The following is a 15581-nucleotide window of genomic DNA, read 5'->3' as shown; positions in this document are numbered from 1 at the left end:
AAAGACAGGGTGATGGAGGAGTAAAGACAGGGTGATGGAGGAGTAAAGACAGGGTGATGGAGGAGTAAAGACAGGGTGATGGAGGAGTAAAGACAGGGTGAGGGAATACTAAAGACAGGGTGATCGAGGAGTAAAGACAGGGTGATGGAGGAGTAAAGACAGGGTGATGGAGGAGTAAAGACAGGGTGATGGAGGAGTAAAGACAGGGTGATGGAGGAGTAAAGACAGGGTGAGGGAGGAGTAAAGACAGGGCGAGGGAGGAGTAAAGACAAGGTGATGGAGGAGTAAAGACCGGGTTATGGAGGAGTAAAGACAGGATGAGGGAGGAGTAAAGACAGGGTGATGGAGGAGTAAAGACTGGGTGATGGAGGAGTAAAGACTGGGTGATGGAGGAGTAAAGACAGGGTGAGGGAGTACTAAAGACAGGGTGATGGAGGAGTAAAGACAGGGTAAGGGAGTACTAAAGACAGGGTGAGGGAGGAGTAAAGACAGGGTGAGGGAGAGGTAAAGACAGGGTGATGGTGGAGTAAAGACAGGGTGATGGAGGAGTAAAGACCGGGTGAGGGAGAGGAGTAAAGACAGGGTGAGGGAGGGGGGTAAAGACAGGGTGAGGGAGGAGTAAAGACAGGGTGAGGGAGGGGGGTAAAGACAGGGTGAGGGAGGAGTAAAGACAGGGTGATGGAGGAGTAAATACCGGGTGAGGGAGAGGAGTAAAGACAGGGTGAGGGAGGGGGGTAAAGACAGGGTGAGGGAGGAGTAAAGACAGGGTGATGGAGGGGGGTAAAGACAGGGTGATGGTGGAGTAAAGACAGGGTGATGGAGGAGTAAAGACAGGGTGAGGGAGGAGTAAAGACAGGGTGAGGGAGGAGTAAAGACAGGGTGAGGGAGAGGTAAAGACAGGGTGATGGTGGAGTAAAGACAGGGTGATGGAGGAGTAAATACCGGGTGAGGGAGAGGAGTAAAGACAGGGTGAGGGAGGGGGGTAAAGACAGGGTGAGGGAGGAGTAAAGACAGGGTGATGGAGGGGGGTAAAGACATGGTGATGGTGGAGTAAAGACAGGGTGATGGTGGAGTAAAGACAGGGTGATGGTGGAGTAAAGACAGGGTGAGGGAGGAGTAAAGACAGGGTGATGGAGGAGTAAAGACAGGGTGAGGGAGAGGTAAAGACAGGGTGAGGGAGGAGTAAAGACAAGGTGATGGAGGAGTAAAGACAGGGTGACGGAGGGGGGTAAAGACAGGGTGAGGGTAAAGACAGGGTGATGGAGGAGTAAAGACAGGGTGATGGAGGAGTAAAGACAGGGTGAGGGAGGAGTAAAGACAGGGTGATGGAGGAGTAAAGACAGGGTGAGGGAGAGGTAAAGACAGGGTGAGGGAGGAGTAAAGACAGGGTGAGGGAGAGGTAAAGACAGGGTGAGGGAGGAGTAAAGACAGGGTGAGGGAGGAGTAAAGACAGGGTGAGGGAGGAGTAAAGACAGGGTGAGGGAGTACTAAAGACAGGGTGATGGAGGAGTAAAGACAGGGTGAGGGAGTACTAAAGACAGGGTGATGGAGGAGTAAAGACAGGGTGATGGAGGAGTAAAGACAGGGTGATGGAGGAGTAAAGACAGGGTGATGGAGGAGTAAAGACAGGGTGAGGGAGTACTAAAGACAGGGTGATGGAGGAGTAAAGACAGGGTGATGGAGGAGTAAAGACAGGGTGATGGAGGAGTAAAGACAGGGTGATGGAGGAGTAAAGACAGGGTGAGGGAGGAGTAAAGACAGGGTGAGGGAGGAGTAAAGACAGGGCGAGGGAGGAGTAAAGACAAGGTGATGGAGGAGTAAAGACCGGGTTATGGAGGAGTAAAGACAGGATGAGGGAGGAGTAAAGACAGGGTGATGGAGGAGTAAAGACTGGGTGATGGAGGAGTAAAGACAGGGTGAGGGAGTACTAAAGACAGGGTGATGGAGGAGTAAAGACAGGGTAAGGGAGTACTAAAGACAGGGTGAGGGAGGAGTAAAGACAGGGTGAGGGAGAGGTAAAGACAGGGTGATGGTGGAGTAAAGACAGGGTGATGGAGGAGTAAAGACCGGGTGAGGGAGAGGAGTAAAGACAGGGTGAGGGAGGGGGGTAAAGACAGGGTGAGGGAGGAGTAAAGACAGGGTGAGGGAGGGGGGTAAAGACAGGGTGAGGGAGGAGTAAAGACAGGGTGAGGGAGGAATTAGCAATATGCCATTTTACAGGATATGACAAAAGTAATGTCCACAAGCCACAAATCTCTGGTCTCTCTCGAAAAAGAGATGACTCCTCTCTCTCTCTCTCTCTCTCTCTCATAAATTTTTGTAGACAATTAAAATATGGTTTGATATGCGTCTAATGAAATCACTGGGGAGCATTACAGAGTTGTGGACATCGCTTTTTTTCAGACATTCATAAAATTTGTTCTTGTTGTACCAATATGTTACAGGCAACGATTGGTCACTGAGAAATGTTGAAAATGGTGGTTGAACTTTTTGAACTTCACCATGAAGGTATTGAAAGGAGTGAAAAGGGGAGTCCAGTCCACCTCAATAGGTGATGGAGGCAGGCAGGCAGTGCTCTAACCTCTACGGCTCTAGTAGTCTAACGTGTGACCAGCTTTCCTTGGAGGCCATCTGTTGTAGCCAATGCTGAGTTCAAGGTTTTATCAGGAAGAATGGCAAGCTCACCAAAATAAGCCATGGCCTGCCATTGTCCGCCCTCAACCTTCTCAACCTCTCGCTGCATGCTCTTAAAGGAACAGGACACCGTTTTTGAAGTGTCGTAAGCTTGGATGGCCTTGAAATAGGACTTAGGACTTAGGGAATAGGATTTAGGGAATAGGACTTAGACAACAGACTTAGGATTTACTGTAGGGAATAGGATTTAGGATTTATGGAATAGGATTTAGGGAATAGGATTTAGGGAATAGGACGTAGGACTTAAGGAATAGGATGTAGTACTCAGGGAATAGGATTTAGGCAATAGGACTTAGACAATAGTACTTAACAATGCTTTCTATACGCCACATTTCCCGCGCCCGCCGGACGGACGGAGATTCGGCACTGGGCTCTTCCCTCTTTGGGAATCCTGGTTAATTTATTTTCCTCCGTTTAGTAATATGCTTAAATTCAGCGGGTTGTCTCGTCTGATCTGAGGTCGTAGTCAAAGTGAATGGAGTGTGGCCGGGCGCCCGGGCTCACCTTCTCAATCCGGTTCAGCTCGGTGGTCGGAGCTCCGCGGCATAAACCCAACCCCCAGCGCTACCCCGGGAACCGCCGGCAGCCACACCCAACCATGCGGGGAACGTGGGCGCCTCCCGCCGAGGTGGGATGGGAAAGGAAGGACGCACGGGGCAGAGGAGAGAGAGCTGAGGCCCCCTCTCAACACTCCCACTGAGCCGTCCTGGTCTGCACTTAGCGGGACGAAGGCCGCAAGGAGGCGGCCTGCGACTGCCCCAGCCACGGAAACCCGGGGATTCCGATTGATGGCAAAGCGACTCTCAGACAGGCGTAGCAGGAGGAACCTGGGGCTGCAAGGTGTGTTTGAAGTGTTGATGATCAATGTGTCGGAGTGCTAGAGGCGTCACTACAGACGTTTGATCCCGGGCTCTATCACAACCTGCCGTCATCGGGAGTCCCATAGGATGGCATACAATTGGCCCAGCATCGTCCGGGTTAGGGGAGTGTTTGGCCGGGGTAAGCTGTCATTGTAAATAAGAATTTCTTCTTAACTGACTTGCCTAGTTTAATAAAGGTTAAAAAAACATTTAAATAGGATGTAGGACTTAGGGAATAGGACTTAGGACTTAGGGAATAGGATTTAGGACTTAGGGAATAGGACGTAGGATTTAGGGACTAGGATTTAGGGAATAGGATTTAGGGAATAGGACGTATTACTTTGGGAATAGGACGTATTACTTAGGGGATAGGACTTATTACTTAGGGAATAGGACGTATTACTCAGGGAATAGGACTTATTACTCAGGGAATAGGACTTATTACTCAGGGAATAGGATTTATTACTTAGGGAATAGGTTCCTGGGATTTAGGGAATAGGATTTAGGATTTAGGGAATATGACTTATTACTTAGGGAATATGACTTTGGATTTAGGGAATATGATTTAGGATTTAGGGAATAGGATTTAGGGATTCGGACTAATTACTTAGGGAATAGGATTTAGGACTTATTACTTAGGGAATAGGGTTTAGGGAATATGACTTATTACTTAGGGAATAGGATTTAGGGAATAGGATTTAGGGAATAGGATTTAGAATTTAGGGAAAAGGACTTAGGGAATAGAATTTAGGACTTAGGGAATAGGATTTATTACTTAGGGAATAGGATTTAGGAATAGGATTTAGGGAATAGGATTCAGGGAATAGGATTTAGGGAATAGGATTTAGGGAATAGGACGTATTACTTAGGGAATAGGATTTAGGGAATACGATTTAGGGAATAGGACGTATTACTTAGGGAAAAGGACTTCGGGAATACGATTTAGGACTTCTGGAATAGGATTTATTACTTAGGGAATAGGACTTAATGCTATCTACTACTTGACTTTGTCTAGACCAAACAGACCAAACATTTGTAATGTGAGAAGATAATCTAGAAACATCAGTTAACTGACATTGAAACAACAATAATAGCTGACAGTTGCTAAAAACACTTTTTAAAAAGGAGATGCAGACAAAGGTAACAATTTTTTTCTTTAACTCCTTGTCATTTGGTTCGGACTGTTTGAGGCCTGTGGGCCGGTTAAGACATGTCACAGGTTAGGACTGTTTGAGGCCTGTGGGCCGGTTAAGACATGTCACAGGTTAGGACTGTTTGAGGGCTGTGGGCAGGAAAGACATGTCACAGGTTAGGACTGTTTGAGGCCTGTGGGCCGGTTAAGACATGTCACAGGTTAGGACTGTTTGAGACCTGTGGGCAGGAAAGACATGTCACAGGTTAGGACTGTTTGAGTTCTGTGGGCCGGTTAAGACATGTCACAGGTTAGGACTGTTTGAGGCCTGTGGGCCGGTTAAGACATGTCACAGGTTAGGACTGTTTGAGGCCTGTGGGCAGGAAAGACATGTCACAGGTTAGGACTGTTTGAGGCCTGTGGGCCGGTTAAGACATGTCACAGGTTAGGACTGTTTGAGGCCTGTGGGCAGGAAAGACATGTCACAGGTTAGGACTGTTTGAGACCTGTGGGCAGGAAAGACATGTCACAGGTTAGGACTGTTTGAGGCCTGTGGGCCAGTTAAGACATATCACAGGTTAGGACTGTTTGAGGCCTGTGGGCAGGAAAGACATGTCACAGGTTAGGACTGTTTGAGGCCTGTGGGCAGGAAAGACATGTCACAGGTTAGGACTGTTTGAGGCCTGTGGGCAGGAAAGACATGTCACAGGTTAGGACTGTTTGAGGCCTGTGGGCCGGTTAAGACATATCACAGGTTAGGACTGTTTGAGGCCTGTGGGCAGGAAAGACATGTCATAGGTTAGGACTGTTTGAGGCCTGTGGGCCGGTTAAGACATATCACAGGTTAGGACTGTTTGAGGCCTGTGGGCAGGAAAGACGTCACAGGGAACGTGACTCTGCTCGGCATTAGTTCAATGTTTACAGAAAATCTGAGGGGCAAGAAGACTGTTAGCAGAAAGACTAGTATACCCACAGTAAAACCAACTTGTTAACATACCACAGGGTTTGAAGATACTCTTCTCTGGTCTTTTATATCTATTTTATTAATCTATTTGTCATTAATTTCAACACTTGAGTTGCCTTATCTCCCTTTCAAGGGATCCTTACATTTGAGGCATCTTCCTTGTCACACGTTACATTAAAACCTTTTCATTTTCTCCCCTATCCATTCCAGGATTAAACAATGAGGAATACCAGGCGGTGATTGGCAACGACACGACCAGCTACATTATAGATGACCTGGAGCCATCTTGGAACTACTCTTTCTACATGGTGGCTTATATGCCGATGGGAGCTAGCCGTATGTCTGACCGAGTCTGTCAACACACTCTGGAGGACGGTGAGTAAGGTCATACAAGTAGACTGTTGTCATGCCAATGAATAGAATGGAATGGAATTGAGCAGATAACGGGGATTATCAACTACTCCTTTCTGTAACTCACTTGATCACTTCATTTGTATGTGTTTTAAGTTTGACTACATTGCAGTCGGACTGTGCAGATTCACTGATCTACAAATCATCCCAAATAACTGCTCAATATTGGGATTAAGGTTAGAGATTCTGCGCCTCGCCTTGTCTCAAACTGATCCATTCAAACACGATTGAACGTCTCCTCCTGTCCCCTCCAGTGCCCCTGCGAACCCCAGAGCTCAGGCTGACCAGCCATAGCCCTACAGACATCCAGGTTTTGTGGCAGCCTCTACCAACCAAACTGTCCCGTGGTCACATCTGGGCCTATCGTCTGTCCTACCGCACGGCTGCAGACGCCACGGTTCTGTCTGTGGAGCTGGTCGAGAACGACACCCAGTACCTCCTGGGAGACCTTCGGCCTGATACCGTCTACCTGCTCCGGATCGCTGCAGCCACCAGGGTGGGGTGGTGTGAACCCTCCTCCTGGACTTCCCACCGCACTCCCAAAACCTCCAGCATCAAAGGTAACTAACATCACAGCCTAACCCTCACCCTAAACCTCAAGCATCAAAGGTAAGTAACATCACATTCTAACCCTCACCCTAAACCAGCATCAAAGGTAACTAACATCACAGCCTAACCCTCACCCTAAACCTCAAGCATCAAAGGTAACTAACATCACATCCTAACCCTCACTCTAAACCTCCAGCATCAAAGGTAACTAACATCACACAGCATGTAAAAGTTTTCAGAAACATATTCTATTCTTTTTTTTTTTTAAGTGACTCCAAAATGACACAATTGAACATGAATTTCTAATGCATTTTAACAGATGCTATTCTTCAGAGTGATTTACAGAAGCAATTAGGGGTTAAGTGCCTTGCTCAAGGGCGCATCAACAGATTTCTCTTGAACCTACTCAGCTCGGGGATTCGAACCAGTGACACCTTTAAATGGAAGGTGGAAAAAAGTGCTTTAATTTCCAAACGGTAAAACAGATATATGTGTGAAAATACCCCCCGTTCTGTAGTCGCCTCATATGAAACATTTGATCTCAAATCCAAAATGCTGGAGTATAGAGACAAATTAAATGTTTTAGCTTCACTGTCCAAATAAATAACACAGGGTGAGCGTAGCAATTATGAAGATTAAAAGATATGTAGTCGTTTTTTATTTGTTTTTGGGTGGGACAACGGAAGTGTGCTTGAAAATATATCTATTTGATTGTTTCTTAGGGAATGCCTTCTTCAGGATTTGAACAGGAAGGAGGATTTAGCCGTTCTAACAGACAGAAAGGTCCTGCTGTAGACTTTGGGCAGTCAAACTGTGCAGAACACGGCTGTCAGTCAGGGAGAATAGATGGGGGTCGCTCCTACAAGCATTTCTATACACCCGCATTAACATCTGCTAAATATGTGTATGTGACCAATACAATTTCATATTGATTTGATATGAGTGTGGGTGTGTCAGTGTGGGTGGGTGTGTCAGTGTGTGTCAGTGTGTGTGGGTGTCTCAGTGTGGGTGGGTGGGTGGGTGGGTGTGTGTGTGTGTGTGTGTGTGTGTGTGTGTGTGTGTATGTGGGTGTGTGTGTGTGTGTGTGTGTGTGTGTGTGTGTGTGTGTGTGTGTGTGTGTGTGTGTGTGTAGGTGGATGTGTGTAGGTGGATGTGTGTGTGGGTGGGTGGGCCAGTGTGTGTGGGTGTGTCAGTGTGTGTAGGTTGATCAGTGTGTGGGTGGGTGGGTCAGTGTGTGTGTGTGTGTGTGTGTGGGTGGGTCAGTGTGTGGGTGGGTGGGCGGGTGGGCCAGTGTGTGTGTGGGTGGGTGGGTCAGTGGGTGGGTGGGTGGGTCAGTGTGTGTCAGTGTGTGCGGGTGGGTGTGGCAGTGTGTATGTCTGGGTTGTGGGGTAGTGGTAGTGGTAGGGGTTGTTGGTTGGCTTTCATTGTAGACAGAGTGTGCATCTTAAATGGCACCCTATTCCCTATATAGTGCACTACTTTTGACCAGGGCCCTATTTGAGACGCAGCCAGTATGTGTCCTTCATCATCCTCTTCATACCTGTTCTCCTTCCTGTGTCCCCACAGTGCCACCTGCCCCACTGCTGCAGCAACTGGAGCCTCTCAACTGCACCTCCATCTTGGTTCGATGGCAGCCATCTCCAGGCCCCGTGGTCGTCCAGGGTTACCGGCTCTGTTACCATGAGGAGGGTCAACCAGAACAGCCCTCCATCCAGCTCCAGCCTGAGGACACAGAATACACCATCAGTGGTCTGGGTAAGTGATGATTAGATATAGGTATAGATACTGTAGGTATAGATACTGTAGGTATAGATTGGGTAGGAGGTAGAGGTGGGTAGGAGGTAGAGGTGGGTAGGAGGTAGAGGTGGGTAGGAGGTAGAGGTGGGTAGGAGGTAGAGGTGGGTAGGAGGTAGAGGTGGGTAGGAGGTAGAGGTGGGTAGGAGGTAGAGGTGGGTAGAGGTAGAGGTGGGTAGAGGTAGAGGTGGGTAGAGGTGGATAGAGGTGGGTAGAGGTAGAGGTGGGTAGAGGTGGGTAGAGGTGGGTAGAGGTGGATAGAGGTGGGTAGAGGTAGAGGTGGGTAGAGGTGGGTAGAGGTAGAGAGAGCGGTGGGTAGAGAGAGCGGTGGGTAGAGGTAGAGGTGGGTAGAGGTGGGTAGAGGTAGAGGTAGAGGTAGCGGTGGGTAGAGGTAGAGGTGGGTAGAGGTAGAGGTGGGTAGGATGTAGAGGTGGGTAGGAGGTAGAGGTGGGTAGAGGTAGAGGTGGGTAGAGGTAGCGGTGGGTAGAGGTAGAGGTGGGTAGAGGTAGAGGTGGGTAGAGGTGGGTAGGAGGTAGAGGTGGGTAGAGGTAGAGGTGGGTAGAGGTAGAGGTGGGTAGAGGTAGAGGTGGGTAGAGGTAGAGGTGGGTAGGAGGTAGAGGTGGGTAGAGGTAGCGGTGGGTAGAGGTGGGTAGAGGTAGAGGTGGGTAGAGGTAGAGGTGGGTAGAGGTAGCGGTGGGTAGAGGTAGCGGTGGGTAGAGGTAGAGGTGGGTAGCGGTGGGTAGAGGTAGAGGTAGCGGTGGGTCTAGGTGGGTAGAGGTAGAGGTGGGTAGAGGTAGAGGTGGGTAGCGGTGGGTAGAGGTGGGTAGAGGTAGAGTTGGGTAGCGGTGGGTAGAGGTGGGTAGAGGTGGGTAGCGGTGGGTAGCGGTGGGTAGCGGTAGAGGTGGGTAGAGGTAGAGGTGGGTAGAGGTAGAGGTGGGTAGAGGTAGCGCTGGGTAGAGGTGGGTAGAGGTGGGTAGCGGTGGGTAGAGGTGGGTAGAGGTAGAGTTGGGTAGCGGTGGGTAGAGGTGGGTAGAGGTAGAGGTGGGTAGCGGTGGGTAGCGGTGGGTAGCGGTGGGTAGAGGTGGGTAGCGGTGTGTAGCGGTGGGTAGAGGTGGGTAGCGGTGGGTAGAGGTAGAGGTAGAGTTTTGAGTGGCTGTAGGGACATCAACAGGTTACAAAGGGGAGAATCAGATATAGGAGGACAGCCATGGAACGGAGGGAGGGAGCAGTAGTGACCCCTAAAGCTGAGGAATATTTTGCATGGCCTTATTTTTCAATATGTAGTGACATCTTTTAGTGTCCCCTTGCTCTTTCTCTCGGTCCGTCCCCGATCAATATGGGCTCTCCTAAACAGACCTCCCTCGACTCCCCAGACCCCCTGTCCAGTCCCAAGTTCCTCCCCCAATCCCTCTCCATCCATAGCCTGGTCCCAGATCTGTTTGTGCTTTCTTACCAACTCCTATGGTCATTATCACATTTGGCATCACAATGATCACAATGAGAAGACAACACCAACAGATATGGGACCAGGCTAGTCCAGCCCCTGTCCAGTCCACTCCTCAGTGGCTCACCCTCCCCAGTGTTGTGTGAGCAGCAAAGCCTCCAAGGGGTTAAAGGTCAGGGCCCAGATGTCCTTCTTCCCACCACTGTTTCTCATGGATCTCATCCCTGGCCTGCATACATTATCACTGGCTATTGTGCTATAGCTGCAGGGGCGCTGGGCCAGAGCTGCCCTATGACACCCTGGCCACCAACCCCCACCGCACCCGTAACCCTGACTAGCACCCCCTCTACAGCTGGACAGGGGGACCACCACACCCCACAGCCCCCTGGGATTGGCCAGAGCTGGACAGACCTATGACCTATGGTTGTGAGACAGTGGACTTGGATTAGAGAATTGCCATGTCTGCCCCCCCCCCCCAATTAAACAATGGCATGCTGTCTGTGTTGTCCAAATAGTGATGGCCTGCTGTCTGTGTTGTCCAAATAGTGATGGCCTGCTGTCTGTGTTGTCCAAATAGTGATGGACTGCTGTCTGTGTTGTCCATGTAAATAGTGATGGCCTGCTGTCTGTGTTGTCCATGTAAATAGTGATGGCCTGCTGTCTGTGTTGTCCATGTAAATAGTGATGGCCTGCTGTCTGTGTTGTCCATGTAAATAGTGATGGCCTGCTGTCTGTGTTGTCCATGTAAATAGTGATGGCCTGCTGTCTGTGTTGTCCATGGAAATAGTGATGGCCTGCTGACTGTGTTGTCCATGTAAATAGTGATGGCCTGCTGTCTGTGTTGTCCATGTAAATAGTGATGGCCTGCTGTCTGTGTTGTCCATGTAAATAGTGATGGCCTGCTGTCTGTGTTGTCCATGTAAATAGTGATGGCCTGCTGTCTGTGTTGTCCATGGAAATAGTGAAGGCCTGCTGACTGTGTTGTCCATGGAAATAGTGATGGCCTGCTGTCTGTGTTGTCCATTTAAATAGTGCCCAACAGATGCAGAGGAGTCCATGGGATTGTGAAATAGTCTCTAGACTGATAGAGATCAGATAGATATCATTAATAGGTAGATGGGTAGTCTCTAGACTGATAGAGATCAGAAAGATTTGATTAGATCTGGATCTAGGCTTTTAATTCCCATTTATTCTAACAAATAAAGGATAAATCCCATTGTAAATCAACAGATTTATCTAGAAGGAATCAAACGTTATAGGAATCAAACGTTATAGGAATCAAACGTTATATGAATCAAACGTTATAGGAATCAAACGTCATAGGAATCAAACGTTATAGGAATCAAACGTTATAGGAATCAAACGTTATATGCTCATGATGAGTTAAGGTTACATACTGGGCAACTGTCTCAACACTAGCATTCTATTCTTACTTGTGTCTCAGCCTTCCTCCAGGCCTAGCCTACATGTCTGCAAGTTGAAAGGTAGACAGAAGGGTGGAGGGGCAGCCAGGTGGAGGGTAGAAGGGTGGAGGGGCAGCCAGGTGGAGAGTAGACAGAAGGGTGGAGGGGCAGCCAGGTGGAGGGTAGAAGGGTGGAGGGGCAGCCAGGTGGAGAGTAGAAGGGTGGAGGGGCAGCCAGGTGGAGGGTAGACAAAAGGGTGGAGGGGCAGCCAGGTGGAGAGTAGAAGGGTGGAGGGGCAGCCAGGTGGAGGGTAGACAGAAGGGTGGAGGGGCAGCCAGGTGGAGAGTAGAAGGGTGGAGGGGCAGCCGGGTGGAGGGTAGACAGAAGGGTGGAGGGGCAGCCAGGTGGAGGGTAGAAGGGTGGAGGGGCAGCCAGGTGGAGGGTAGACAGAAGGGTGGAGGGGCAGCCAGGTGGAGAGTAGAAGGGTGGAGGGGCAGCCAGGTGGAGAGTAGAAGGGTGGAGGGGCAGCCAGGTGGAGAGTAGAAGGGTGGAGGGGCAGCCAGGGGGAGGGTAGACAGAAGGGTGGAGGGGCAGCCAGGGGGAGGGTAGACAGAAGGGTGGAGGGGCAGCCAGGGGGAGGGTAGACAGAAGGGTGGAGGGGCAGCCAGGGGGAGGGTAGACAGAAGGGTGGAGGGGCAGCCAGGGGGAGGGTAGACAGAAGGGTGGAGGGGCAGCCAGGGGGAGGATAGACAGAAGGGTGGAGAGGCAGCCAGTTGAAACAAAAGTTACTGAGGAGTTGAAACAAAGAGGCCCTTCTCCTCACTCCACTCCTCTCCTCTCCATCCACTCCTCCTCTCTTCTCTCCTCTCTTCTTCTCTTCTCCTCTCCCACAATCCTGAAGCCCAGATTCCTTCTGTGACCCCTGACCCTAGTCACCCCTTCCCCCGGTCCCAGGGGCCCTTGATCCCAGCAGCTGAATGCTCCCCCTGGCCCCCCAGCCCCAGCCGAGCCCCCTGGCCACCCCCCTGGCCACCATTCCCCACCAGCAGACAATGGACTTGGACACACACACCACCTCCCTCCACCCCTCTCCACTGGTCAATACCCAGAACCTAACCTTTCACACCAAGAGACATAAAACAAATCCTTAATGCTGCCTTAAATACAGCGTTATTTACAAGCCATGTCGATGGTGGGTTTCAAAGTGAAAGACACTGAATTAAATTGCACAGTTTTTAAGCGAAAGGGTAATAACTTGTTTTAACTATATAAACCTTGTTTGATATTTTGTCTATTTCCTACCAAGAATTTCTCTGAATTGATTTGTTGCAGAATCATACTCAATGTGGTTAGCAGAGGTTGGGTCAGAAAGTAAACAGAAATGTCAAGCCTAATTTTCATCAATGCTTTTCAATGAGAAATTAGAGTTTACTTCCTGAAATGAATTAATTGAAATGGAACTGCCCCCAGCCCTGGTGGTTATATATAACTAGTTAAAATAGTTCTATATACAAAACAGTCCTATACAACTAGTTAAAATAGTTATATATACAAATATAGTCCTATACAACTAGTTAAAATAGTTCTATATACAAAACAGTCCTATACAACTAGTTAAAATAGTTCTATGTACAAAACAGTCCCATACAACTAGTTAAGATAGTTCTATATACAAAACAGTCCTAGAAAAACCTAATTTCCCCCCTGACCCCCCCTCCTTCAGCTGGCCTCTTCACAGCTGCTGTTTCTACTATTTATATGGTATAGCACCGCCTAGTGGCCATGTTCTCCTCTGTGTAGAGTTGACTTTGCAGTAACAGCATGGATGAACGTCAACACTAGTTCATCTAGCAGAGCATGAGGACTCAGTAGATCATTTATTTATTTTGGGATGAAGAGAGACAGTCAGTACTGTCTGTTATAGGGTTCAGTCGAAACTCCTCTGTTTCTGAAGGTCTACAGGCAGACTGTGGGTTCATTCTAAAGCTCTCTCCCTCTCTGCTCTGTGACAACATATGATAGATAGACTTGAGGTCAAGGGGCACACGAGAGAGCCTCTCTGTGTGAATGGGGAACAGACAGCAGAAACCAAGGGGTTAACGTTGCCCTCCAGCGCTTAACTGTCCTCCTAATCTGTTGGAGGCTAGTCCTTTAACTGAAAAGGGAAACTTGAAATCAGATCCGCTTTAGCCGATATCCGCATAGAGGTCGGAGGTGGAACTGCATTAGAGTTGTCAAATCCACAAGCGGCTCCCTCCATTATACCTAAAGCGGACATTGCTATTGGCTGCACGGAGTCGCATTAAGAGAAATCCCATGCAGCCTTGTTAACAAATTGGAACACTGGACTGTGAGATGTAATCTACTCCTCCTTTAGGATGATAGATGTAATCTACACCTCCATTAGGATGATAGATGTAATCTACTCCTCCATTAGGATGATAGATGTAATCTACACCTCCATTAGGATGATAGATGTAATCTACTCCTCCATTAGGATGATAGATGTAATCTACACCTCCATTAGGATGATAGATGTAATCTACACCTCCATTAGGATGATAGATGTAATCTACTCCTCCATTAGGATGATAGATGTAATCTACACCTCCATTAGGATGATAGATGTAATCTACACCTCCATTAGGATGATAGATGTAATCTACTCCTCCATTAGGATGATAGATGTAATCTACACCTCCATTAGGATGATAGATGTAATCTACACCTCCATTAGGATGATAGATGTAATCTACTCCTCCATTAGGATGATAGATGTAATCTACTCCTCCATTAGGATGATAGATGTAATCTACTCCTCCATTAGGATGATAGATGTAATATACTCCTCCATTAGGATGATAGATGATAGATGTAATCTACTCCTCCATTAGGATGATAGATGTAATCTACACCTCCATTAGGATGATAGATGTAATCTACTCCTCCATTAGGATGATAGATGTAATCTACTCCTCCATTAGGATGATAGATGATAGATGTAATCTACTCCTCCATTAGGATGATAGATGTAATCTACTCCTCCATTAGGATGATAGATGTAATCTACACCTCCATTAGGATGATAGATGTAATCTACTCCTCCATTAGGATGATAGATGTAATCTACTCCTCCATTAGGATGATATATGATAGATGTAATCTACTCCTCCATTAGGATGATAGATGTAATCTACACCTCCATTAGGATGATAGATGTAATCTACTCCTCCATTAGGATGATAGATGTAATCTACTCCTCCATTAGGATGATAGATGATAGATGTAATCTACTCCTCCATTAGGATGATATATGATATATGTAATCTACTCCTCCATTAGGATGAGAGATGTAATCTACTCCTCCATTAGGATGATAGATGTAATCTACACCTCCATTAGGATGATAGATGTAATCTACTCCTCCATTAGGATGATAGATGTAATCTACTCCTCCATTAGGATGATAGATGTAATCTACACCTCCATTAGGATGATAGATGTAATCTACACCTCCATTAGGATGATAGATGTAATCTACTCCTCCATTAGGATGATAGATGTAATCTACTCCTCCATTAGGATGATAGATGTAATCTACACCTCCATTAGGATGATAGATGTAATCTACTCCTCCATTAGGATGATATATGATAGATGTAATCTACTCCTCCATTAGGATGATAGATGTAATCTACTCCTCCATTAGGATGATAGATGTAATCTACTCCTCCATTAGGATGATAGATGTAATCTACTCCTCCATTAGGATGATAGATGATAGATGTAATCTACACCTCCATTAGGATGATAGATGATAGATGTAATCTACACCTCCATTAGGATGATAGATGTAATCTACTCCTCCATTAGGATGATAGATGATAGATGTAATCTACACCTCCATTAGGATGATAGATGATAGATGTAATCTACACCTCCATTAGGATGATAGATGTAATGTAATGGTGGTCAGTTGATAATAAACAGAAAATGTCATATTTATTTACACTTATGTTATTTATTAATCTACAATTTACTGTTTTCCAGACCCAAGGAGGAAGTACCAGGTGAAACTGTTAGCATTAAGCCTTGTAGGAGATGGTTACCAGGCCGACCAGACACTCAGCACCCCAGGATGTGTGTGTAAGTACACAAAGAAATCAGATCAATTCTTACTATTGATCTGCTTCAGCTTCTGTTCATCCTGAATATCTACATTGGCCTCTAACACATCTCTCACTGCCATAAAAAATACTTCTATACAGCTGAAGCAAGTGCACACACATTTTCTTCTGCAAATGTACCTTTTCTAGTTGTGACTAAAAAA

General features: G+C 47.5%; 1 protein-coding gene across 1 annotated transcript in view; it reads left to right on the top strand.

Moving 5' to 3' along the window:
• LOC139578082 (protogenin B-like) overlaps positions 1 to 15581 on the top strand; it is a 41276-nt gene that overhangs the window by 16505 nt on the left and 9190 nt on the right. The window contains exons 9-12 of the mRNA XM_071405267.1: positions 5861 to 6025; positions 6316 to 6621; positions 8177 to 8365; positions 15302 to 15397. Coding sequence (XP_071261368.1) covers positions 5861 to 6025; positions 6316 to 6621; positions 8177 to 8365; positions 15302 to 15397 — 756 coding nt within the window. The remainder of the gene's footprint in view (positions 1 to 5860; positions 6026 to 6315; positions 6622 to 8176; positions 8366 to 15301; positions 15398 to 15581) is intronic.

This window comes from Salvelinus alpinus, chromosome 6 (assembly GCF_045679555.1).
Source record: "Salvelinus alpinus chromosome 6, SLU_Salpinus.1, whole genome shotgun sequence".
Taxonomy (NCBI): domain Eukaryota; kingdom Metazoa; phylum Chordata; class Actinopteri; order Salmoniformes; family Salmonidae; genus Salvelinus; species Salvelinus alpinus.
Note: the sequence above shows the minus strand (reverse complement) of the source record. Positions and strands in the feature narration are given on the sequence as shown.